The 26,989-nt window shown below is 42.7% G+C and overlaps 1 protein-coding gene across 3 annotated transcripts in view; it reads left to right on the plus strand.

Annotated features, from left to right (window-relative positions):
* Nucleotides 1-26,989, plus strand: part of NPAS3 (neuronal PAS domain protein 3) — a 686,751-nt gene that overhangs the window by 329,502 nt on the left and 330,260 nt on the right. For all 3 annotated transcript variants that reach the window (XM_038756404.1, XM_038756402.1, XM_038756403.1), the window contains exon 4: nt 21,207-21,289. In XM_038756404.1, coding sequence (XP_038612332.1) covers nt 21,207-21,289 — 83 coding nt within the window. The remainder of the gene's footprint in view (nt 1-21,206; nt 21,290-26,989) is intronic.

The raw sequence follows: 26,989 nt of genomic DNA on the forward strand, positions 1-26,989 counted from the left end.
GCAAAAACTATTCATTTGGACTTCTGTGACCTTGATCCAGGTTGACTCTTGCTTCTCGAAGAGTGGCTTTGCAGAGCTTAAATTTGAATTTGAATGTTGGTGGGCCCGGATGTTCTTCAAGAAGTTATTTCTCTTCTGTTACATAGTTATTTCAGAAATGAGATTGACACACTCATTGTTTCCCTCATGTATTATTTTTTCTTTGTTGCATGGTTTAATAGTTTTATAAAGTTTATTCCCCCCTGCTGCTCAGTATCTTTTTATGCTGTTTGTTGTTCTTTACGTCCTGCTGGGGTGCAGTTTAATGAACTATTTTTCAGTGAGTGTGATATGATTTTTACCATCTGCCTATGGAGATAGTGATTTCAATACAGTATTTGTTTTATTCCACACCCCTGCCCAGTTCCTTTCAGCCCTGACATTCTATCATTAATGTGTTCAGCGTGTCATAAGGTGATGGTTGTCTGTGCTCCGTATCCTGCGTGTAATGGTCTCTCTCATTGCATGGTTAATTCTTTATATCTTCTAATCTTATGTCTGGATCTTTATTTTCAATTCCATTTCAGACAGTTTGACTTTTATACCAACATCTGTACATTCACTTTGCATTGAAATTCCACGAACAACATCTTTGCTGCTGGTGGTCCATCTTGCTTGGTAATTGAATCCACAACTTCCTAGCATGTGTTTTGCAAGGTGATTTAGCATGTCTCAGTTTCTGCCGAACTAGAGCTTACTTGGCAGAAACCAGTCAGCATTTCAAGCATTTTAACCCCCTGCTGTAAGCCTCTTGAAGACAAGATACTGAGCCCTCTACTCTGCACACAGTAGGCACTCAGTAAATGCTGATGATTATTATTTTGTCATCTTTTCCCTTCTTCTTCAACTCCCCCAACCCTGGGGACACTGTTTTCATGCTTGTAAAGTGATTGGCATCTCCATCAGGGTAGGGATCTTGTCTACTTACTCTACTATACTCTCCCAAGCTCTTAGCACAGTGTTTTGCACACAGAACGTGCTTAATAATAATAATGATTTTAGTATTTGTTAAGCACTTACTATTTGTCAAGCACTGTACTAAGCGCTGGGGTAGATGTAAGGTATTCCGTTCAGATACAGTCCCTGCCCGAACCAGGGTTCACAGTACAGATCAGGAAACTGGAGGAGAGAGAAGTTAAGTTACTTGCCCAAGGTCACATAGTAAAAAAATTGGCAGAGTCAGGATTAGAGCCAAGATCCCCTGACGCCCAGGCTCTTTCCACCAGGTCATGCTGCTGCCCAATAATACCACTGATTCTAATTTAGATTATTTGAGGGGTTCTCCAATTCTTGCCTTCTTATGACCTAAGGTTGACACAATTTGGTTAGTATAAAATCCCGAATAATGAAATCACTTGCAAGGTGCTCTGGGAAAACATCCCAGCAGCCGTCTTTGAGCAAGGGAAATATTGATGTGACCAGCAAATGGATTATCTCTGAAACACTGTCTACCAAGCGGCCAACAGGATTGGGTCTGGCAAGGAGACTCAGCCAAGATTACTTCAATTTCTAGCAAAGGATCATGTTGAAAGGGAGGCCTACAAAAAACCTGCAGTGTATAATGCAGTTCAAGCTAAGAAAAATATGATCAGTGGTGGGGTGTCAAGGAAGAAGAGTTCCAGGGCTGTGCTGACTGCTTCCAAACCAAAGACTTTTCTCATGATTAGAGAAGTTACATGGTCCTTAATAATAATAAAAAATAATAATAATAATAATGGCATTTGTTAAGCACTTACTAAGTGCAAGGCACTTTTCTAAGCATTGGGGAGGATACAAGGTGATCAGGTTGTCCCACGTGGGGCTCACAGTCTTAATCCCCATTTTACAGATGAGGTAACAGGCACAGAGAAGTTAAGCAACTTGCCCAAAGTCACACAGCGGACAAGCGGCAGAGCCGGGATTTGAACCCATGACCTCTGACTCTAAAGCCCAGGCTCTTTCCACTGAGCCACGCTGCTTAGTAAGTGCTTAACAAATGCCATGATCTAACAAGTGCAGAGTATTGAAGCAGTATGGCCTAGTGGAAAGAGCACAGACCCAAGAGTCAGAGGACCTGGGTTCTAATCCCCGCTCCGCTAAACCACTAGGCCATGCTGCTTACCATTTTGTCATGAGCTGTTAATCTTCCTTAATTGAGCAAGCTTCCAGTTTTTATCTTCCTGAAGTCCCCAAACTGAGACTTCTCTGGGATGTAATTAAATCACCCCAAACATAGAACGATAGGAAACATAAACATCAAAGCTTGTGCACGTGCCCTACACACTCTTCTTAATTTGGCTTTTACCTTATGAAACCGGACCCATAAAGGAATGAGGCAAATGAAAAAGACAGCTAGAAGTTCGAGGAAAGTCTAGGGTTTCAAGGTCATAAACATCCTTTGCCCATTTGTTTTCATTATGCGATGTAATATAAAAATTAATTCAAAATGTTGGGGTCATGGATATTATATGGAAGCTTATCTGTTGTAATCTGTACAAACTTTTATTATCTCATAAAAATGCCAGCAGTCTTTAGTGAAAATTGTAGTTGGCAGGGACATAAAGTTGATGCCACTTAAAGCTAAAAGGCATTCTGAGTCAACAATTTTTTTATATTTACTTTTTAGCTTTTTCAAGTGCAGTTTGGTGCTTGGTGAGGCAGTCAGACTGACAGATGTGCTGTTCACACTAGATCTAGCTATTTCACTAGAGGAAAAGAAAATGTGATTTCCTCACACTGACCAGAGCTCTCGATGGGGAGGGACCTCTCCAAAGGTTGAAAAACCGGGTTAGGCTTGATACTCTGTCCACTTCCAGGAGACGATTCTGCTTCAACATTGGGTTTGGGAGTCCTTCGGTCTCAGGTTAATCCTAAATGCATTTAGGATTTTCAGTTCCCAGACTTTGCATTCATATTTCAGGAAATTTAGCTCCCAATAGATCCGTTGTTTAACTGACATTTATTACTAACGTTTTATCCTGATGTTGGTACAGTGGGAAGAGCATGGGATAGGGTTCTCCTCCTAATTCTGCAAGTAGGGGATTTACTGCTGGGATTAGGCCTTTGGTGTTGAAGGTGTCTGGCTAAAGAATCCCCTAGGGCATTGTGCAAAGTGAACAGGCCCTGCGGGAAGCCTGGAAAATGACTGGCTAATTCATTCAATCGTATTTATTGAGCGCTTACTGTGTGCAGAGCACTGTACTAAGCGCTTGGGAAGTACAAGTTGAACAAGTACATAGCCAGCACTTACCAAATGCCTTATAATGGCAAATAATATTTGCCACTATTATTATTTATCTCAGAGGCAAAGGCTAACCCCTCACAAAATCCACCTCCACAGCCCGACATGCCATCCAGCAGAACTTTCCCAGGTGAGAAATCATTTTGCTCAAAATTTCTCAGGTTTCACCAGATTTAGTCACGGGGAGAGCAGCAGTCACCAAATACCTTAAAAACCAACCCTAAATCAATCAATCAATCAGTCATATTTATTGAGCGCTTACTGTGTGCAGAGCACTGTACTAAGCGCTTGGGAAGTACAAGTTGGCTAATGTGGGCAACGAAGAACTCAGTGACTTCCAACACATTTGGTTGCTGGGCTATTGTGCTACAGCACAACACTGACACCTCGTTGTGGTCATTTGGACCACAAATGGATCCAGCATGTAAGAATCCTTTGCTAGGCTTTCCCATGTGCTGCACCCCTGATGGCTACTTGCTCATTGCACTCCATGCCTCAGTGGGAATATGGCTGGCAGGGACAAGAGAGCATGAGTGGAGTTGTGCAAAACACCATTACCACCACCCATTTCTAGTGGAAATTTCTCGGTCCTCAGATCTCAGAACCCAAGCTCATCTGTAGTTCTACTCCATTATCATGATTACTGTTACTTACTGAGCATCTACTTCGTGCATTACATTGTACTAGGAACTTGTGAAAATTCAGAGATGTAAGAAATTTAAAAGGAGTTTAAAATCTATGGGGAAGAAAGTCACAGAAATAGCCGTTAACTAGGACAGCATCTGGGTGTTTTGGATCAGACTTTTGCCCCTGCCCCAGTCCAGTAACAGGACTACTTTCAACAGTCTAAATATTTCCTAAAGTTCCAGAACTCTGTGTCAATTGATAATAATAATAATAATAATGGCATTTATTAAGCGCTTACTATGTGCAAAGCACTGTTCTAAGCACTGGGAAGGTTACAGAGTGATCCGGTTGTCCCACGGGGGGCTCACAGTCCTAATCCCCATTTTACAGATGAGGGAACTGAGGCCCAGTGAAGTGACTTGCCGAAAGTCACACAGCTGACAATTGGCAGAGCTGGGATTTGAACCCATGACCTCTGATTCCCAAGCCCGGGCTCTTTCCACTGAGCCACGCTGCTTCTCGCTGTTTCACCTACCATCCTCTCCGGCAGGGCTTTGCTGCCAGGATGGTGGGTGGCATTTCTGTGTTCTTGGAGTCAAGATCTTGAACACTCAGACCACCTGGCTCCAGTGAGGTTGGGTTCATGCCTGGCTTCCTGTTTCACCCTCCCTCTAACCCATTGTCATTATGATTCTGAGAATTGATCTGAGTGCATTATTGTGATAACAGAAGTGGGTGAAAAATCAGTGGGAAAAGGCGTATGATACTTCTGGGTAAATTTCAATATTCATTTTGGTTCAGGGAAGGACAGTTTTAGAATCACTGGTCTGGGAGACAGAAGGACCTGGATTCTAATCCTCACTCCACCACTTGTCTGCTGTGTGACCTTGGGCAATTCACTTTTCTGTGCCTCAGTTACCTCTTCCGTAAAATGGGGATTAAGACTCTGAGCCCTGTGTGGGACAGGGACTGTGGCCAACCTGATTAGCTTGTATTTCTGGCAGTGTTTAGTACAGTGCCTGGCATATAGCACTATACAAATACCATTAAAAAAATTGGTTTTATGTGATGTGGCTGTCACCCAGAATCCAAGCAAAATGCCAGGACCCTGTAGTAAAGATGCTATCAGATCATTAGCATCGCAAAAGGAAACAATTGCAACAATTTGAAATTCACTGTTTAGGGATTTTTAGCAGTTGCAAATTGTTTTTCTGGAATGTGGTAATGACCACTGAAGAGTGAGTGCCCATTCAGGAAAGTGTCTGAGAAACAAAGGAAATAAAGGAGTTAATTTCAAATACCTTCTTGAATTTCACTCAGGGTGATAGAAGGCAATTATTTTCAAGTCATCTACTGCTACCCACCCCACCCCACCCCCAAACCTAAACCTTCATATCCCACTGAAACAATTATTCGATCAACATTTTTTTTTGATAACCTGGAGTTTACAGCTATAGTTAGAGCTATAGTATTATAGATGGAAAGCCTGTAACACCACAGAGTTACCTCAGGGACAGAAAAAGGGAACTCTATGTAGGAAAGACTGCTTCTTTGAAAGTCCCAAATTGGATGGTGCATTGTAGTGGAAGCTGGCTTGCATATATTCAAAGCTATAACATAGACTGACAGTCTTTTTCCTTTGGTTTTTGCTTTCTGTATTCAAATATTTGAGTGGGAATGTAATACCTTCTAGTATTTTCAGACTTGCTAATTACTTTGTTATTTTAAAAATAAACCTTCCTCCATTGATAAAGTGCAGAAAGCGGTGTCCCTTCGTTTGACGGTAAACTTCGTTAGTTATGAAACCAGATCATTGGATGCATTATCTGAGTCACTTGCTATTAGACTCATTTTTTGTGAAATTGAATTTGTCTATTTTCCTCACTGATGGGAATATGAGTTTATTGTTTTGGACTCCTGCTCTAAGGCTGTGGGAATGCTAGCGGCATAACTGGAGGGAATCATTTTATCTCCTTTTACACCATATCTGGGTGGAATTGGTGAAGGACAGGAGCATGTTCTCGAGGACGAGAGAGTTGTTTTCCCCTGGTATAGGAAATCTCACCCTTCAGTCCCTTTGACACATCACTGACTGTTAGAGAACATGTTAGCCACTGTTTACTGCTGGTTTCTTGAGTGTTAAACAGCTCTCCACTGCTTTTATTATACCATTAATTGCACTTAATGCAGCTGCATTTCTAGTACGCTTGGCTAAGCTCTGAAAATTAAGTAGAGGGTACTTTGTTATAAAATTCACTGTAATGAGCCCTGGTGGGACAGGGTCTGTTAAGTTTGAAATTACCTCAGGCCATTTCCAAAGGACTTCTTAAAATATTTCACATCTATAAAAGTTTGTAACTAGATAAATAGCCAAGGAGATGGTGTGAGGAGGAGGGGGTAGGGGAGCGGGAGACCCTGAGTCTCTTCAGATGAATCTGAATGGCTTGACAATCTGAAATTAGTTCTTCTTCCCAACATTCATCCTCCTCTCAGTAGTTGTCATCCTGAAAGTTTTGATTGTCTGTGAAGAACTCAGCGCATTAGCGTGATCTCGTGGCTTTTACAAGTTAAGAACCTGGTGTTTCAGCAGATGTTTGGTGGGTAACATGGTTTCTGCAGCAGCTGTTTGGATGATAACATGGTTTTTGCGTGCAGATGTTTGATAACATGGCTTTTGCATGTGGATGTTTGATAATGTGGTTTTTTGAATGTAGATGTTTGATAACGGTTTCTGCATGCCGATGTTTGATAACTTAGTGTTTGCATGCATATGGTTGATAGCGTGGTTTTTGCATGTACAGGTTTGTCCATACTCCACCATCCCAGACCATGCATCTGTGAAACGGGAATGAATTTTGGATTCATGCTCCTAAAACAAAAATTGGTTCAAGGAGGGGTCACCCCTCTTAGGCCAAAAGCATTAGAAGGACTGCTGTAACGATTACCCAATTAGCTTAATGTTAGATCTAACAGCCTGTGCTGAGTACTGCTTTCTGGTACCTGAGCTAAGTAGGCAGCTAAACTACTTTAATTCCCTCGATGGAACTGGTCTGGAGCACAGCCGTAATGCTTTTTCGGCTAATAAAATTCCAGATTGACTAATTTACCGGCCAGCTTTACCAAAACATCCAAGTAATCCTTCTCTATTCATTAGAACTAGGTCCAAACTCTAATCCCTTAGGACTCCGTGGAAAACCCTCCGTGGGATCAGCATCGCTGAGCTTTAGAGGCTTTGGCACCCATCAAGTGGAGGATCTTCCGGGGTTTTAGTGCGGCAGTTTATCTGAGTTTTGTAGTTAAAGTTTGAGCATGAGGTAATTAGAGCCCGCCAAGCTTGAAATTTATGAACGGTATTTTTTAAAGGGCGGGGGGCGGGGGGCGCTTTAATAGACTCTAAACAAGCTTGTCAAGTTCACTGTTTGACTGTTGTTAGATATATATTGAAGGTTTGTTCTAAGCCTCCAGACAAGAAGTGGGCATTTTGCCCCCTTAAATCCTAATGCAGTTTCTTCTATTTTGCTCTCCAACTCATGTTAACTGGAGAGATTGCAGGGTGTGAGTGAAGGTCAGTCAGCAGTCTATTTTGCCCGTTGGAAATATTCACCAGTCAATAATCAAATACACAGCAACCATTCAGTACTGCACCTGTTGTCCAGATGGGGCTGACAGTAAATATGACAAACCAATCGTATTGCTTGAGGAGAGTGGGCAGAAGGCTCTGGGGAATGTAGGGATAGCTTTTTCTTATATTGGTTCAACTATTTCTACTAATTATAGGGGTATTTTCTAAGTACTACTTATGTGTCCAGCAGTGGAGTAGGTTTAATATAAGGAGATTAGACATAGTTTCTGGCCCACATGGGGCTCTCAGTTAAAGGGGGAGGAAGAACAGGTCTTTAATCCCCATCTGACAGATGAGGAAACCTGAGACACAGAAAAGTTAAGTGGCTCACCCAAGATTATGAAGCCGACAAGTAGCAGGACCAGGATTAGAACTGAGGTCTCCTGACTTCCAATCCCGTGGTCTTTCGACTAGGCCACCCTAAGCCTGGAAAATAACCTTCATATCAATACTGTCTGGGAGAGACGAGCTATAGGGAATCAATATCCCAAGGCTCCTTGAATCCCATGACAGTGGTTGAGTTTGAATCTGAAGTGTATATACTTTTGCTCTCCTACCCAAATAGTGAGGGATTATCATTCAGAAAGTTTCTATATAGGGAAAAAGACATCTCTGAGCACTGCACCTTAAAGACTTTAATGTGCAAAGAGTTTCCCCAGCAACAAATTATAGCTTCATTAGCCAGCATGCTAGATGGATCATGGTACACAAAGCCCCACAACCTATCTCAATCGGTCCTTTTGGGGGGTTTAAATTATTCAAATATTTCAGAAGTGAAAATGTTTTATTTTCATGCATAAATTTGGAAACTTAATTGGGCCCATGTTTCCTCATTTTAGAGGATTCCTTTATTCACTCCCATTGTCAAAAGCATTGACTAAGGACATATTTGTGTAGTGCACCGAGCCAGGCATTGCACAAAGCAAGGTAAACAAACATAGTCCCTGATGCCTAGGAGCATATAGAGTCTGAAAAGGACATGATTGATAAACTAAGGGCTGACCTACAAGGAAACAAAACCCACTCGATGGTGAGCTTTTCTCTTAGGACGTACATGCTGACATCTCTTGTTGGGAAACAGCAGGGCCTAATGGAAAAAGCACAGCCCTGGGTGTCAGAGGACCTGGATTCTAATCCTGGCTCTGCCATTTGTCTGCTGTGTGATCTTGGGCAAGTCACTTTACTTCTCTGTGCCTCAGTTTCCTCATCTGTAAAATGGGGATTGAATTGCACTCCCTTCCAGTTAGATTGTGAGCCCCATGTCTGTGTCTGCCCTGATTATTTTGTATCTACCCCAGCACTTACTACAATGCTTGACACATAAATAATAATAATAAAGTGAGGTGTCAGGGGGCCTTCTAAGACACCCTCAAGAGGAGGGAGCCTTCTAAGACATCCTCAAGAGGAGGGGGTCTTGGCCTTTTAGCTTTTGAAGATGGGCTTTTTAGAAGAGGGCAATGAAAAGCTACCTCTTAAGCTCATGAGCATATTAGAAGGGTTTAGATAATCTGAATGAAATATTTACATTTGAGGATGAATAACAGAGGAGCAATAAAAGTGGTGAATCAGTCAAAGTAGTTGAGGGTTTCTGCAGCTTGGTGGTCTGGCCCTGTGTAAGAGGAAAGCAAAGGAGGAGTGTAGAGAAGGAGCGAAGTCTAGTGGGAAGAGCACAAGACTGGGAGTTGGGAGAACCTGGGTTCTTTGTCCGGCTCAGCATAGAAAGTGCTAAACAAATGCCATAAAAAAGAAGGTATCTAATAATGACTTGAGGGATGCTGGAAAGCTTGGGGAGTTGAGAAAGGCAGGATACTGAATCCAATATAGGCTGAGATCCTAGGAGTGCACCCATTTACTGGGGAGCTGCCCAGTCTGCCCCATTGTCTGCTCCAGGCCAGGAGAACCAGCTTTGTATTTGATAATTACCAGGTAAGAGTTTGACCGTCAGCACACATTTCCACACTTGAGATCTCCCTGGCTGAGTGATTATGGAGGCGCCTCGACAAGCAGATAGAAGTGTGGCAGCTGGAAGACCAGTCAGAATAATTGACTAGTGGCAGTGTCGGTTCTCATCAGAACCGGCGCAATTATTCAGTTCAGTTTTGGCAACCGCCGCAGATTCCTTTCCTGAAAATGTTGATTGATTGCACAGTTGTACCCACTTCATTTACAAACCTTCATTATCTCCCTCTCGCTCCCCCCTCTGCCTGCATCCTGAAGAGGACGGAAGACTTGTAATTCCTCCAGGTAATTCTGGGAATAAACGAGCTCGCTTGTTGCATCCCTCAAGTTACCCAGGTTGCAACATCTCTGGATCATACAGCACATGAGTCCTCTTACGGGTAGCAAATGTGATCCTTGCCTGGGGAGGCAGAGAGTACCCTAAGACCTGATGCCTGATATATCCTTTTTTTTTTTTTTTTTTTTTTTTTGTGTGTGTGTGTGTGTGTGTGTAGTATGTGTAATTCCACATCTAATGACCGTACTCAGTTTGATTTCATTGGGCATAAAGGTTCTGGCTTTCCCATTTGGAGCACCCCATCCTGTATCTCAGCCCTAAGGGCACCCGGGAGCTAGAAAGAGATGGGAAAGCACTGTAGAGGCAGAAGTTATAGAGGAGAAACAGTGTGGCTCAGTGGAAAGATCCTGGGCTTTGGAGTCAGAGGTCATTGGTTCGAATCCCTGCTCCACCAATTGTCAGCTGTGTGACTTTGGGCAAGTCACTTAACTTCTCTGTGCCTCTGTTGCCTCATCTGTAAAATGGGGATTAAGACTGTGAGCCCCTGTGGGACAACCTGATCACCTTGTAACTTCCCCAGCACTTAGAACAGTGCTTTGCACATTGTAAGCGCTTAATAAATGCCATCATTAAGTTAAAACAGTTAACAAGTATGATTCCTAGCTTCATCTTCGTGGCCATTGACTAGTGGCAGTCAATGGTGTGTGGGCTTTTGTTTACAGTGAAATCAGGGAAAAGGGCCATAGGGATATGAGAGTTGTTTCAGGTTGCTAGTGATGGCTGCTGTGTATGCGTACCTAATCAAGTTATGTTTGAAGCATTCAGCTTCTCAAAATGAACACCAATTACAGCCGGAGTCGGGCGGGATGAATATTTCTAAAGAAAATTTGGTGGGCAGTTGCTGACATACAGTGAATGTCTGGCTGTCTGCCCAAGTATTTGTGAAATGTTCCCAGTGTTTTGAGACCATGATTGCAATCTGGCTCTCAGCGCTTTGTGGTGACAGCATAGATCTGGAATCAAGCCGGCTCGAGGTAAAGTTGGGCCAGTGAGGGAATTTTGGACACAATCAAATGGAGACTGAAAGACCCAGCAGCCGGTGACCCCATTTGGTCTTGGGGACTAGGATTCCCCTTCGGGAGCAGCCTCTAATTTCTGGACCCAGGATCGTAGGAACTGGCTGCCTGATCCTTTTGACTCATTCATTCATTCAACTGTATTTATTGAGGACTTACTCTGTGCAGAGTACTGTACTAAGCTCTTGGAAAGTACAGTCCAATTTTGATCTTTCCAGGGATTGGGGGAAGGATCCCAGTGGGATCACAGGAACAGTGATCAAACCATTTATTCCCAATAACGCTGCTCCTCGGTGCCCATAAGGGAGGTTCTTTGGGAAGCAGCTCCACAGCTCCACTGTTGCTGTTGACTACTTTAGAATCAAGCAGATCTTTTCCCCCATGCTTAATAAGCTCCTTGTGAGCAGGGAACACATCTGTCCAATCTCCCAAGGGCTTAGTTCAGTGCTCTGCACACAGTAAGAGCTCAGTAAAGACCACTGATTGAGTAGTAGTCTGTGGAATATGGTGCTCTGTCAATGAGGGAGAGAAGTAGCAAAGCCTAGTGGAAAGGACAGGGGATTTGGGCTCTAATCTCTGCTCTGCCAGTTGCCTGCTGTGTAAACTTGGGCTTGTCACGTCACTTCTATGCCTCAGTTTCCTCACCTGTAAAGTGGAGTTTCAATAACTGCTCTCTCTCCCTCTTAGACCAGGAGCCCCACGTGGGACAGGGACGGTGTCCAAACTGATTAACTTGTATCTGCCCCAGTATTTAGAAAAGGGCCTGGTGCATAGTAAGCACTTAACAAATACCACAGTTGTTGTTAGTATTTTTAACAAAAGGTTGGGCAGATTCTCCCACATTGAGAAATGCTGTGTCAAAGACACTGAAGATAGAAGTCCCCATTAATTCTGGGGTTTGGGAAGTGGAGTCCAGGGCTTCGAAGATGTATTGTGTGTGTCTCCCATTGACTACCTCGGTCACCCGTGATTGCCCCGGGAATGAGCGGGCAGCTTTGATTTTCAATTTGGGAGTCAAATCCTGGGTGGTTTGGGGAGGATCCGGCAGCATTCATCAACACTGTTCACTCGGTGGACTGGTTACTCAGTGGACCCAGGGAAAGTCAACGACAGCTCCCCAGAAACTGAATCTAGGGGCCCCATGTTGGATGATTCACTGGAAAGACACATTTCTCTCCTATCTCTCCTGGAAATGTGCACTTGACTTCTCACGGTTCCAAAATCTTTGGGCCCCCTTGACATACCAGTGGCATATGAAAGCCCTGTGGATGGATGGCTCGTTAGATTAGTGGTAATAAGGTTGTGCCTGACTTACCTCAGCATTTGTAGCAGATGTTACAAATGTCATAACATGAACCTTTGGGATCAGATTGGGAAAAAAAAATGTTTGTGCAACAGATGCAGACCTCTTTACCAGCAAACACAGTCTGACAGCATGGGATGCGGTTCGGACTTGATGCTAATACCTCCTTCTTCTTACCGGTGAAGAATCTGTGACACTAATGAGGGTGTGTGCCTCTGAAGGAAAAAGTCGGTGGCCACGGGTTTGGAAAGACAAAGTCAGTGGGACTAGTATTCTGAATATTCAGCACCTTAAATGTCTGAGAAGCAGCAAGGCCTGGTGGAATGAGCACAGGCTTGCGAGTCAGAAGACCTGGGATCCAAACCCAGCTCTGCCACTTGACCTTGAGCAAGTCACTTCACTTCTCTGTGTCTGTTTCCTCGTCTTTAAAGTGGAGATATCTGTTCTCCCTCCTTAGAACGTGAGTCCCGCATGGAGCAGGGCTGTGTCAGATCTGATTATCTCGTACCTACCCCTGCACGTAGCAGAGGCCTTGGCACATAATAAGTGTTTTTAAAATGCTGCTATTAGTATTATCCTAATGAGGACCCAACATTGCCTGGTCTCCTTGCTTAAGTTTAAGGTTTTTCAGAGGGGGATTTTTGACCTTCCCGGTCCCCAGGTGGATCCAGCCCAAACGCAGTTGCCAAAATGAATCTGGCTCTGGGTTTCTGTTTTCTGGTGGAAGCCCCTGAAGGTGAGCTGGGTATTCAGAGAGCTAATTCCCCGGAAGTAAAGAGAGGCCTGTGGAAAGCAAGGCTCCTCCAAAGTAAAAGTCTGAGTAGGAGCCAGAGGCCTATTTGGAGGGGACGGGACAAGACATCCCTCCATTGGAAGCATACTGTCTGGGTGGCTGAAGCCAGGCATCCGTACCCCCTGGCTTTGAGCGGGTCCTACCACTGTTGTTCATGCAGAAGGGCATGGGCAAACTAGCTCCCTTCACAAACATTCTGGATTGCTAATGATAATAAAAATAACAATAATAGTCATTGTGGTATTTAAGTGCTAACTAAGCACTGGAGTAGATACAGGATAATCAAGTCCAACATGAGGCTCACAATCTAAGTAGGAGGGAGAACAGGTATTGAATCCCCATTTTGTAGATGAGGGAACTGAGGTACAGGGAAGTTAAGTGACTTGCCCAAGGTCACACAGCTGTAAGTGGTGGAGCTGGGATTAGAACTCAGGTCCTCTGGCTCCCACAGCCCCTGTTCTTTCCTACTAAACCATACTACTTCTGTAGTAAAAAGAAAATGGTTGTTCCAGGAGGCCCATCCTTGTTTTTCTCTGCCCACCGCTTATGACACCTCAATGTATGAGGTGGAGGGGAACAGATATCTCCATTTTACAGATGAGGAAACCAGCACAGAGAAGTAAAATGACTTGCCCAAGGCCACACAGCAGGCAAGTGGCAGAGCTGGGTTTAGATCTGAGGTCTAGACTAAACTTACTAAGTTTATACCTCTAGACTGTAAGTTCATTGTGGGCAGGAAATCTATCTGTTGCTTATAATTATGGTATTTATAATTATGGTATTTGTTAAGCGCTTAGTGCTAACCACTGTTCTAAGCACTGGGGTAGATGCAGGGTAATCAGCTTGTCCCATATGGGACTTTCATTTTTAATCCCCATTGTACAGATGAGGTAACTGAGGTACAGAGAAGTTAAGTGGCTTGCCCAAGGTCACACAGCAGACAAGTGGCGGAGGTGCTATTAGAGCCCATGTCCTCTGACTCCCAAGCCCGTGCTCTTCCCACTAAGCCGCACTGCTTCTGATTGTTGTATCGCACTCTCCCAAACATTTAGTACAGTGCTCTGCTCACAGTAAGCACTCAATAATTATGATTGAATTGAATGAATGAATGAGTCCAGCCTTTCATCTGGGGAGGGCCAGAGAAGGTGACCCTGACATTCCAGCTTTTCTCCAGCAGCCTTCAGAGGGGAAGGGAGGGTGGCTTCTTTACCAGCAATGAAGCAATGGACTTTCTCATATAAAGCACCCTTTCCTAAGGAGTTTTCCTGAATAGCAATCTGCCACCTGCAAGGTATTCTCTCTATTGTCCATCACTATTTGGAGTTAGGATGGATTGAGAGATATTTGTGGTCAGGAAGGCCCCCAATATGAGGGAAATAAACACCTCTCACCCACTCTCTGGGGTTGAGGATCTCCCTCCTCTCGCTGACCTCGGCATTCCCCTGAAAATTTCTCCTCAGGCTCCCCTGTTTTTCCCTCCATCTGTCTCCTTCCTGCTCTATCCTCTCTTGTTTGCTAGAATATAATCTGGGCCACATTTTCTTGTGGTCTCAGCCAGGGCAGAGATGTTGACTGTCAGGGATTCATCATCCCCTCAGGTACTGTCCGTTGGAAAGCAGACCCCTAGGCCTCTCCATGATGTCTCTCATTGTCAAAGGGAGGAGCAGGGATACTCCCAGGAAGAATTTTAATCACAGTATATATAGCCCCATTGAGGAAGGCACAATAGTTCCTATAGTAACTACCAGACTGTGGGAGAAAGCCCTTTGCTCCCCCTGCCCTCCCCCACCCCTTTCCCCCAAGCTACAGATGGAGAAATCTCTTTACTTAGGTGACGAGAAATTTTTCCGTATGAGAAACCCTCATTCTGGTCGGTGAGAGAGGGGAAGAAGGAAATCTTTGAAACCAGGCTTGGAACATTCCAAATTCAAATAAGCCTGTCATGTCTGGCTGATTGAACCCACTGCAACTCCATCAAGATTTAGGAGAGTACTTGGGTGCCATTTCAGATTTGTAGGATTTTTCACTTTTGATGTAGAGAATTGTCAGGAAAAGTTTTCCCCAAATCACATGAAGAAGATTTAAATCGAAAGAAGATGAGAAGTTTGTGGTAAACATCTCCTTGACTAATCAGTCCTTTTTAGCCAACGCAGAGAACTTTTTTTTTTCCTTCATCTTCTTTTAGCTGGTTCAAGCATGTGAACACGTTTCTTGGAGGAATGCAGATAAGCTATGTTTAAAAAAAAAAAAAAAGCCAATGCAATCAGATTTCCAGTGCCCAAAAGGCAACAAAGCTTTCACAATGTAACTGTCCATCCCTTATGCGAACCACATTTCAGTTGTTTTCATTTTACTAAAATAACCTTGAAATGAGCAATAGACACATATATTAGACAAGTGTCACTTGGTTAAGTATTTCAAATACATCCTTGCTTTGAAGAGGATTTTTTTAAGTATGGTAGCTTCATTTACTGATGCAATTTGATGAATTATGAAAGTATAATTTTTCCTTGAAATTCCCCTTCCAACATGACTTAGAAAACATGCTTACCAAAAGAGGTTTTTCTCTGTGTGTTCACTTAGGTTCCTCTATAACCACGTAGTCAGATTTTACACAGGGATGGCAGATCTGGTCATCAGCAGAAGATCCAACATTAACTTTGCTGAATGTGAACAAAAAATAGTATTGCTATTACTGTTTTAAGATGAGTGATTCCATTCAGTCCATCCCGCACTTGCACATGGGGTAAAAGAGGCTGAGACTTGGCTGTTTTGTTGTCATAAGAGCTGGTGAGCAGGTGTCCGTCACTGATGTTGATGGAGTCTCGCTGGCCTATTATTGGTTGAACGGCCCCCATTGGTCCTCGAATGTGCAAATGGTCAGACGTTCTGGAATCCCAAACAGAGAGGTCCAGTCCAGATTTGTATGTCTGTAAGAATATCATGTGAAAGATAAAAAATATTGCTTCTTCAGAGAAAACAGGTGGGCATCGGCTCATATGCGCATGCACACATACATGCATGCAAACGCACATGTACCTACATCCCTCTTCAGTGTCTATAAAATCATTTCCAGGCTTTCTGTGCACTCCAGTTAGGGAGATAAAATCTGGGACTAGGGCCAAGGTCAGACATCCACCCAGGGCCACGTTCTAGGTTTGGATGAACGCAGTGCACTTTTATAGAGAATGGCAGAAATGGCATCTTGATGTTATTCTGCATGCCCACTGTAACACATGTGAAATCACGCATATCTGAGTATGCGCTGTGCTCTCTGGCTTGCTATGGCCACTCTATCACTAGTCTACCAGCCAACGAATGCCTAGACTCAGCCTGGTCAGCTAGGAATACCTCTAAGGTTTCTTTGCACTGGTGTGTTTCTTCAGGATAATAATAAGAATAATGATGATAATATTAATAATGATGGCATTTGTTAAGCACTTACTATGTGCAAAGCACTGTTCTAAGCGCTGGGGAGGATACAAGGTGATCAGGTTGTCCCACGTGGGGCTCACAGTCTTAATCCCCATTTTACAGATGAGGTAACTGAGGCACAGAGAAGTTAAGTGACTTGTCCAAAGTCACACAGTGGACAAGCGGCAGAGCTGGGATTTGAACCCATGACCTCTGACTCCCAAGCCTGTGCTCTTTCCACTGAGCCACACTGCTTCTCTAGCAACTCTAAAATAATAATTGTATTTGTTAAGCACTCATATGCTAAGCATTATTCTAGGCACTGGGGTAGATACAAGATAATCAGTACCCAAATGGGGCTAACAGTCTAAGTAGATGGGAGAACAGGTATTGAATCCCCATTTTGCAGATGAGGGAACTGAGGCACAGAGAAGTTAAGTGACTTGACCAAGTTTACGCAGAAGGCAAGTGGTGGAACCATGATGCGAACCCAGGTCCCCTGACTCCTAGGCTGGTGCTCTTTCCATTAGGACATACTCCTCAAGGAATTGGGGGAAATTCCCTCTCTTCCACCACCCACGCACAGCCTCACTACCCAAACCCACTAAATCAATTTACCTTTTTATCTTACCTCTTTGAAAATGAATCCCAGTGGAGAAAGCTTCTCTGATCCAACCCTCCTCTTCCCAAGTATGCCTGGGACCACATCCGGTTCAGAGACTTGCATTTACTGAGAAGTTTGGGGGCCGTGGAGGAAGGGAGAGAGGCGATTAGCGAGAAAAGGGCAATGCAGGACATGAGATAAGTAAGTCTCATGACTTCTCCACCTTTCAGAGTTTTCATCCACTGAGCTGTCCTGATTTTCTTCTGTAATGGGCTTCTGTGGCAATCTGACCTTTTGGCTGAATAGGTCAGACACCCACAGTGCCAAGAGCCTCCATCCCATGCAGTCTCAGAAGACCAGGGATATTGATGTGGAATACGCCTTGGGAGGGGAAAATGAATTTCACAAAAGAGGACTTGTTTTCCTCACTACCAGATTTCTCACAAAGACCCCAGGTCGGTGTAAGGCTACGGCTGAAGGATCTTGTATGAAACATTTTTACCAGCTTTGCAGAGGGGCATCATTAACATTTCTGTTCCTATTATCCACATCTTCTTTACATTTCTCTTATTGTATCCACCCTTCTTTTTCTATTCTTTTCGCTTCCAAGATAAAAGTGCTGCTTTGCCAATAGTGAGGGTTTGGGGGTTTCGGTTGCTGGCAAGATGTAGAAAACACTTCGTACCTTATTTCATTTGCTTCAGAATCTCCCCTCTTTTTCTACCAAATTTCACACCCTCACCCTCCTATTTTATTTTCAGGAAACTGTGGGCAACGTAAATAGTGGCGTTTTCTCTCAGTGCATTAGTTGTATTCGGGTGCCTTTGATTTAAAGGTACTCCATGAATGCTCTTTGAAATCATGAATGAACGACCATAGCCGATACTTTTTACCCCAGTCTTCCAATTTCCTCTTAAAGAAAACTGTAAACAATTTGGTCTGGCCCTGTGTTTGGTGTCATTTTTTAGGTAATTTAGTTCCTTTAGGTAAATGTTTCTTTGAACAAGTAGATAAAGGGACTATGTCAGTAGGTGCGGTAAAAAAAATATCCTTTTCAATACTAATGAGGGGACATTTCTGTGGGCTACCAATTGCATTAGGGACTGTCAGGTTTCCCAAATGTAGAAATCTGAAGGAGCCTCAAACACCAGAATGTTATTATTTTTTTAATATTGATGAAGAGCACAAAAATCTGCTACTTCAGACTTCAGTGAAGTCAGCTACAAAGGAGAGATAGGGAAGGAGGAAGAACAACATTCTTTTCATTGTTCTTGAATTATCAAGATCTTGTCTCATTTCTCAAAATGCCAAATATGATGGTGAGAATAAAAAAGTACAAGTCAGAAAGAACATATTTAACGTCTATTCAATTACCAATAATGCTGGAATTAGAAGTAGGCTACTACCAGAGACATAATGGGTTCCTGTTTAACATATTTATGTTGGTTGTAAAATTAGGAACTGTCATTACAGCCCCACATCACCTGCATAAGTGCAAACACATAAATCAAGAGGAGTTTCTTGTGCGATAAAAACGACATTGAAATGAGTGGCATGAAACTACCCTAAGATACTTGGTGTTCAAGTTTACCATGTACTGGAACCCTCATGTGTCAGTTTCTGGTGAATTTGACGGGGAAAAAAACAAATGTATGCTGTGGTCAAGAAAAGGCATAGCTGACAGTTCCTAAAATGAATCCACTGCTTTCAAAAGTACAGGGGTTTGATGGAACTCGGGAACTGAAAGGGTGCACCGGTTTCCAAGGAAAGATAAGCTCTTATTATAGTGAGATCTCTCGATGGCAAACATGTTCAGAAAAACATTAGAATGGGGCTTGTGGAAGTTGTTCCCCTCCCCCTCTTCTGACAATGGCCGCAGATTTTATTCACACTGTCTTATTCACACCCAAGAACCATAATATGCAATTAAGGCTGAAGACACTGAAAGCAATATTCAGCAAGAAGTCCACATTACAAAAACAGACCAAGGGAATGTTGAAGGGAGTGTTGTGCATGTTAGAAATCAAAAAAGAATCAGGAAAAAAACACTCTCCACATTTTTTAAATATATATACATATGCATGCATGGGTGGATGGATGAATGGGTGGATGAGTTCGAAAAGATTCTGCTTTATTTTATCCTGAGTGCCCAAGAGCGATCACAGTCGACATGCAAAAAATAAGTTTTCCTGAGGATCTTTTCCTTTCTGTAGCTAACAATAATAGTACTTCACATACAGAGCCCATTTCAAATACTGTAAGCATTGATAAATATCCGCTGTGGGGCCTTGGGCAGGGCATTTCACTTCTCTGTGCGCCTCAGTTACCTCATCTGTGAAACGGGGATTAAGACTGTGAGCCCCACGAGGGACAGGGACTATGTACAACCCGATTTACTTGTATCCCTCCTTCTCCCCAATGCTTAGTATGGTGCCTGGCATGTAGTAAATGCTTAACAAAAACCACAATTACTGTTATTATTATTACACTCCTGTTGGAAGGAGTAGGGTAGGGCATTTATGTAGTAAGCTATATCCATTGATCAGCAATATTTATTGAGTGCTTACTATGTGCAGAGCACTGTACTAAGCAACTGGGAAAGTACAATATAACAGAATTAATGGACACATTCCCTTCCCATAATGAGCTTACAGTCTACTAAGCCATAGATTCAACCTGCTTACTTGGTACCTGAAGGTAAATTGAAATTAACCCAGTAAAAATTTACTTGGGATTTTCTGCTCAACTCACCTGAATGCATCTAGGAAACTCATTGAAAATTGTTCTTTGGGTGCTTTTTACGTCTGCTTTTTAAGAATGGAAGGAGACAGAATTAGTGCTTCATGAAGAATTGGAAAGTGTCGCTCATTTCATTTCGACCACCTTGGGAAATCCTTCGAGCTCTGAGTAGCCCTTTTCCATTTTCCGTAATTTATTTCTAGAAAAACTGTGGGTCTTTAAAATTCTGGAAAATAAGGGGAGTGCATAAGAGAAGAGATGATTACAGCCGTTCCTTACTGTGGGTGAGCTCTGGGCCTTGTCCCTTGTACGTTTCCCTCAACACCCAGTCTCTTGGGGGCATTCATAAAAAATAATAATAGTAATTCTGGTGTTGGTTAAGCACTTACTTAAGTTCAGGCACTGAACTAAGCACTGGGGTGGAATCAAGCAAATCCAGTTGGACACAGTCCCTGTCCCTTGTGGGGCTCACAGTCTCAACCCACATTTTACAGATGAGGTAATTGAGGCATAGAGAAGGGAAGTGACTTGCCCAAGGTCACACAGGAAAGTGGCAGAGCTGGGTTAGAACCCATGACCTTCTAACTCCCAGGCCTGTGCTCTCACCACTATGCCATGCTGCTTCCCGTCGACTCAGATGTGGCTTCAACTGTCACCTCCATAACTCTACCTCTTTTTCCCTGATCTCTCCCCTGATAGCCAATCCTGCTTCTCCTCTTGACTACATGAGCTCTTGATGGCCCTCCATCCCCTCAAATCCCGCATATCCAAAACCAAACTTCTCATCTTTCTTCCTAAACCTATCCCTCCTCTCAATCTGCCCATCTCTATTATTGATCCCAAGGCCATCTCCCCTATGACTGAAGCCCACAACCTCGGTGTTATCCTCACCTCCTCACTGTCATCCTGTTGGGAGCCCCATGTGAGACCACCTGATCACCTTGTATCCCCCCCAGTGCTTAGAACAGTGCTTTGCACATAGTAAGCGCTTAACAAATACAATAAAAAAAGTTATTCGATCAATAATCACGTTACAAAGCACAGTATTTTTTTTTGTATAAATATTTCCAGGCAATGGGAATCTTTTTACCTGTAGCTTCTTTTGAGCAATTTTTTGTGCTTGTCACTGCATTCAAATGAAGCAAACAGCATGTGCTTTAATTTTGTGTTCATTGAAATAGCTCTGAGGTTTGCGATATATCTGTAAGCAGTGTATCGATCTGTATTAATTTGTTTTTGAAAGAGACCAATGAAGAGGCACAATCAGATTGAATGTAGGAAAATATCCCTGGATGATAAAGAAAAAAAACTGCTTCCGGGTGTTCTTTTTCAAAGCTTCAGGCAGTTTCAGGTCCTGGAGTTATTGGAAAATTAAGCCTTTGCACTGCTTGTGGTACCATGAGGCAGAAATGAAATTAACTCCAGGTGGTATTTCTATCAAATGACATTGACCAGTCGGTAACCAGTGACGGGAGCAGATGGAAGTAGGGATGAAGTTGTGGATTCCCTGCCACATAATTGTTTTTCATTCAGTTATAGGTGCCCAACGCAGGAGAAGTCCCAGCGCTCTGGCCATTGAAGTATTCGAGGCGCATTTGGGAAGTCACATTTTGCAGGTAAAAAAAAAGAAAAAAAATGAAATCTGCCCTCATGTTATCAAGAGCCATTCAGATGTGTGCAGAGTTGGGAAAACCTTTGAGTTTGAGATTGTTTGAATGCTGTTTTTTCATCTAGGATTTTGGAGATTCTTACAAATTCATGGATTTTTTTTCTTTGTAGAAAACTATGAATTAAGAGTGTTTATGAGAGGGTGGGTAGGTATTATTGGTACTATAATAATTTAGACAAATTACATCATTGACTGAACTCATACTTCTTGTAGCTGTCACCCAAATGGTTGTGTGTGTGTATCGTGTAGATCAGTGAGCCTGCATATATATATATCAATTTTTTTCAATATCAGTGCTATTTTGTGAAGGTAATATCATTATTTTTGCCCATGTTTGTTGAAGGTTGTCTTTTCTGCTGAAGTTTCTAAGCACTAATGTTCCTAATCTTTTTCATTATTCCTCCCCTTGGGGGAAGAAAGGTGGGGTTTTTTCCTTAGGGGGTTGCTGAAAAGGGGACTTTTCATTTTCCTGATATTTTGGGGCACTAATATATGAGCACATAAATGGTTAGAATTGGTATATCCCTCTCCGACCGAGTGGGTGTCTTTTGACTCTTGTTGAAGATTTTGTTTTCATTTTAGGCCAGATCAAACTGCTGTAAATTGTGGCTTTGACCTGGTATTATCCTCTCTCCACCCCTCCCCACCACCCTGATCCTTCCCCTCCTCTGACTGAGCACTCCCATGCAATGGGCATGCCAGCTGAGACCTTCTTTTCATTAGGGGATTCACTTTTCAGGTCCCATCTTGCATTTTGGGAAAGAAAGGTCCTGGGGAAGGTGGATTATATTTCCAGAAATGTCTAGGTCTGGATTTGAAAGCCTGAATCAAGAATATCAAGAAAAATAGGACCATTTAGCATTAGAAACTAGCCAACCTTCCTAACTTTTAGTGCTTCTTTCTGGAACTTGGCGAACAAAGATTAATTTATTAGTGCCTAGGAATTGGAAACTATCTTGATGACTGATTCTCTAGACACACAAGACTGTATTTCTTTTAGAATTTATAATTCATGTAATTAATCCCTTCTTCCATCTGAATGTCCTTCAGTATCTCATTGCTGAGAAAAGAGCTGGGAAATGTGTTTCTAGATCCATTAATGCCAAGGGGTAGGGAGGCCTCAAAACCTTTCCTGCCTCATTTATGAATCCACTGACCCCAAATTCTAGAGCTGGGCATTGTGAGGGTTGAAGGATCGGGACACTGTGGATTCTCAGTGGAAGGTCAGGGAGAGCCATCTGGGGAACAGGAGAAGATGGGGAAATAAGTTTTCCTTCCAGATTTACCTGTAAACTGCTGAGAGAGAAGCAGTTCTGGGAATCTGGAGAAACTTTTCAAAGATCATCTCCTGGAATTGGATCAGAAGGCTCGACTGGGGTGGAGGGAAATTATAGAAAGGTGGTGGCCCATCACAGTCAGTTAGAAAAACCTTGTCCTCATATATCTTTACTTTTCAGTCAGTGTGATATATGTGTGTTCATTTGCTTCTGACTTTGGTGGCCAAGAGATGATTTTCGGGCGAGCTCCATAGCAGCAACATTAGTAATTTTGTAGAATGAAAAAATGTGTTTTCTATTCTTATCAGAGTGAGTGCTCAGATCTGTTCCTTAGAATTATCCTTGACTCATCAGTCTTTCTCATTCAATCCATGGAACTCACCAAATCATCTCAGTTCTATCTTTTTTCCCTTTTTAAAAATAATATGGTACTTGTTAAGCACTTACTATGTGCCAGGCACTGTACTAAGCACTAGAGGCACTGTACCTTCACAACATCACTAAAATCCATCTTTTCCTCTCGATCCAAACTGCTACTGTGCTGATCCAAGTACTTATAATATCTCACCTGGACTACTGCATTAATTCCTTCACTGACCTCCCAGCATCCTGTCTCTTCCCCATTCCAGTACTATACTTCACTCTGCTTCTCAGATCATTTTTCCGCAAAAAAGTTTAGTCCACCTCTCCCCATTCCTCAAGAAACTCCAGTGGTTGCCCATCTACTTCTGCATCAAACAGAAACTCCTTACCATTGGCTTTAAAGCACTCGCTCACCTTGCCCCCTCCAACCTTACCTCTTTGATTTCTTACACCAACCCAGCCTGTAAACTTCTCTCCTTTAAGTGCCAACCTACTCGCTGTACCTTCATCTCATCTGTCTCGCTGCTGACTCCCAGGCATGTCTATCCACAAGGTGATACTGTTTCTCTAATCCCAGTGCTAATCCCAGCTCTGCCACTTGCCTGCTGAGTGATCTTGGGCAAGTCACTTCACTTCTCTATGCCTCAGCTCCCTGAACTGTAAAATGGGGATTCAATACCTCTTCTCCCTCCTGCTTAGATTGTGAACCCCATGAAGGTCAGGGTAGGTATCCAACCTGACTAACTTGTATCAACCCCAGGATTTAGAACAGTGTTTGACACATAGAAAGAGTTTAACAAATACTATTTAAAAAAAAGAAGCAAAGGAAGCGGAGGTTGTTAGTAAAGGTGGGATATCCAACTTTGGTTTGGGAACCAATCCCCCGTTTATAACCTTGTTTTTATGAGAACCAATCCCGAATGAAAATGGATACAGTTTTCAGGGGCCAGTAGTGTTATAAACCTGAAGTCTGCCTACAAACCACCAATTTTCCTTGTAATTAGAAATAATTGATCAACATTTGCTGGAACTCCCCCAATTGCAGTAACTAGAGAGAACTTTCATAGTTTACTTGTCTTCCAAAGCCAACAAAACGCAAATAGTTCAAATGAAATCTCAGGAAACCAGAAGACTACCCAGTGGAAGGCTTCCTAAAATTATGAATGGGATGTTTTAATTATTCTTCTACCTCTAGCAAAAACCTGGGTTCTGGTTTTTCATTCAGGAAAGGGATTCTTCTGTTAGCATTTGCACTCCTGGGAGCAAGAGCCAGGTCAGTATGATGATGATGGCATTTGTTAAGCGCTTACTATGGGCAAAGCACTGTTCTAAGCGCTGTTTTCAACCACTTCCCCCACATGGAAAAAAAAAGGATCAAGCAGGGATTTCGGGGTGTTTTTGTTGGTATAATTTGTCCATAAGTTACTGTGAATACATAAACATGTATCGAATGTCCTGCTGATGCATTGTTCCAGTATCCATTATTGCTAATTCAAAGTGACCGAGGGTAGCATTGGCTCGCATATAAAATAAACAGCCTCTACTCAGGGGTGGTAATTGTTCTGCCAGGTAGCAAATATTTGTGGACACACATCAGAAATGCCCTCTCTTTTGTCTGGATCTGGGAGCTATGGTTACCAGAAATTTTCAGTGTGAAATTCTAGAATAATACTTGAGAGGACTCTTAAGGTGGTAGATTAAAGCACAAAAGGATCAAAGACAGATATATATGTGGTTTGTTGGGCCACAGCAGGTGGAGACAGGTCAGTCATGCAAAGGAAGAGGTGGGACCAAGGGCAGGAATTTCTTGTAGATGTTGATAAACATGATCAGCGTATTGACTAAAATAACCTTTCCAAGAGACACAGAGGATGTCATCGTGGTTTACAGTATTGAGGTCTCCTCTTAATTATTCAGAAAATGAGTTTCCAATCTGTGAGTTATGAGCCCCTAATTTTCGCTTCATCTTTGGCTCCTCCTCTTTTCACATCCCCAGTCTTCTCCTTCGCCACCTCTTCCTCTTCCTCCTATCTCTCTGTATGGACATCTGTTCATTTTACTGTTTGCTATTTTGGTAAAACGGCAAGTGAGAGAGAAGATTGATGAGTTAATTATTGACAACTGTTAATATATTTTTGAGAAGCAGTGTGGCCTAGTGGAAAGAACATGGGCCTGGGAGCAAAGGTTCTGGGTTCTAAGTCCCCTCTGCAACTTGCCTTCTCTGTATGACCTTTTGCAAATTACTTAACTTCTCTCTGCTTCAGTTTCATCCAGTTAAATGGAACTTATGTACCTGTTTTCCTTTGTACTTGGAGTGTAAGGCCCCTGTGGGGCAAGGACTGTGTCCAATCTGATTTATTTTGGTCTACCTCTGTGCTTAGGACAGTGCTTGGCACACAGTAAGTGCTCAAGAAATATTACTATTACTATTTTGGGGGGTAAATTCATGGGTGAGAAGTCCACAGTGAGTTTTTTGAGGAAGAGTTAGGAACTTTAAGCCAAAATTTGGGGATGCTAGGTAACCCATCCCTAGTCTTGAGGGTGAATGCTCAAGAGGCCAAGCAGCACAGTTTCTCCAAGTACACCCAATTCTGCCAGAATATGTGTTTTCACCACGCATTTTGGCTATGACTTTGGTAAGGAATTAGGAAAAGCTATCCTGTTAGGTTACAGGCTGCTGCAATGCTGAAGGAAGCAACATGCGTGTGTGTGTGTGTGTGTGTGTGTGTGTGTGTGTGTGTGTGTGTATGAGTACTACAATATGAGTTTTCTTAACTGCACATTTTTGCAGTTGCAAATCCTGAATTTTAGGAGAACCAAGCGTATCTCATTGCTACTGTCAGGTACTGAAACCTTGGCAGCTTGGATCATTGGTCTGACTCAGTAATGGCGTTGCTTATTTTCTCATGACTATTTTCTCATGAGGTTTTTGAATTATTTTAAGATTTCAAATATCCAGGCTTTTTTCATCCCCATTACCACAGATAACAGAGAACTAGCTTTAGGGAAAGAAATGTCCTAAACCTGCAGACCCAGCATGGGAAAGTGAAGTCCTCTATTTTTAGAGGCTGCTAAAGTATTTACATTTTATGAGGAAGTCATATGAGGATTTACACTTAAGCTCCGTAGTACCCATTATGAAAAATATTTTCATATTTGGGTAGAGGCATACTCTGAAATTATGACTCTCTGGTCCAAATGCTTGTTTTGATTCAGCAGAATCATTGATGAGCACAGGAGAATAATATAATTTGTGTCAGACGTAGCCACAACATGTTTTTGGTGATATAGAAAGGTGTGAAGGGATAGCTTTTGAGATGTTTGTACCTGCATTATTCTTTGCCTGGGTCTCCCTAAGTCAAGAACTTGTTGTCGTGTTCTAAGATGCTGATGATTGCCAGTGTGAAGTGCAGAAGAGTCAATGAGGAGAAGAGCTATGGGCAAAGGGAGCTTCTTATACTGATTGTTTTTGAAGCAAGGCAACTGTCAGTTGTGCTGTTATCAGCATCGCCACTAATCACATTCCAGGGCAAAAGAGAGGCAGGAGAGGCTGTGGTCCAGTTCAGTTGAGAAGACGTGGGAAGGGTCTGAACAGATCAGAGTCTAGGTAATTAATATTTCCCATTATTATTTTATTAAGACCCATCATAGCAAGCACCTCATTACATTCCACATTTCCCTTAGCCTTGAGAGCCGGGTGATGAGACAAGACCACGCTAATATAGATTCCGAATTTTAAATTTAGTGCCTACTTTGTTGGTGGCCCTGATTTTTCAACCTGTCACCTATTTTGCATTTGAAAATTTAATAGGAAAGATATAGAAACCTCTGGAAGAGTTCAGTCTTCTCACCTCCGGTGGCCCACTGTTGGCAAACTGGGATGGGACCGGACTGAAATGGGAATGATGAAATGTCTTCAGTTGACTGAGGAATTCTTAATGTTTTCTTTCAACTCTTTTGTGGTTAAGGAATGTATGAATGACCCTATAGTCTCCCTATGATCCAGA

The sequence above is a fragment of the Tachyglossus aculeatus genome, chromosome 14, assembly GCF_015852505.1.
Source record: "Tachyglossus aculeatus isolate mTacAcu1 chromosome 14, mTacAcu1.pri, whole genome shotgun sequence".
Taxonomy (NCBI): domain Eukaryota; kingdom Metazoa; phylum Chordata; class Mammalia; order Monotremata; family Tachyglossidae; genus Tachyglossus; species Tachyglossus aculeatus.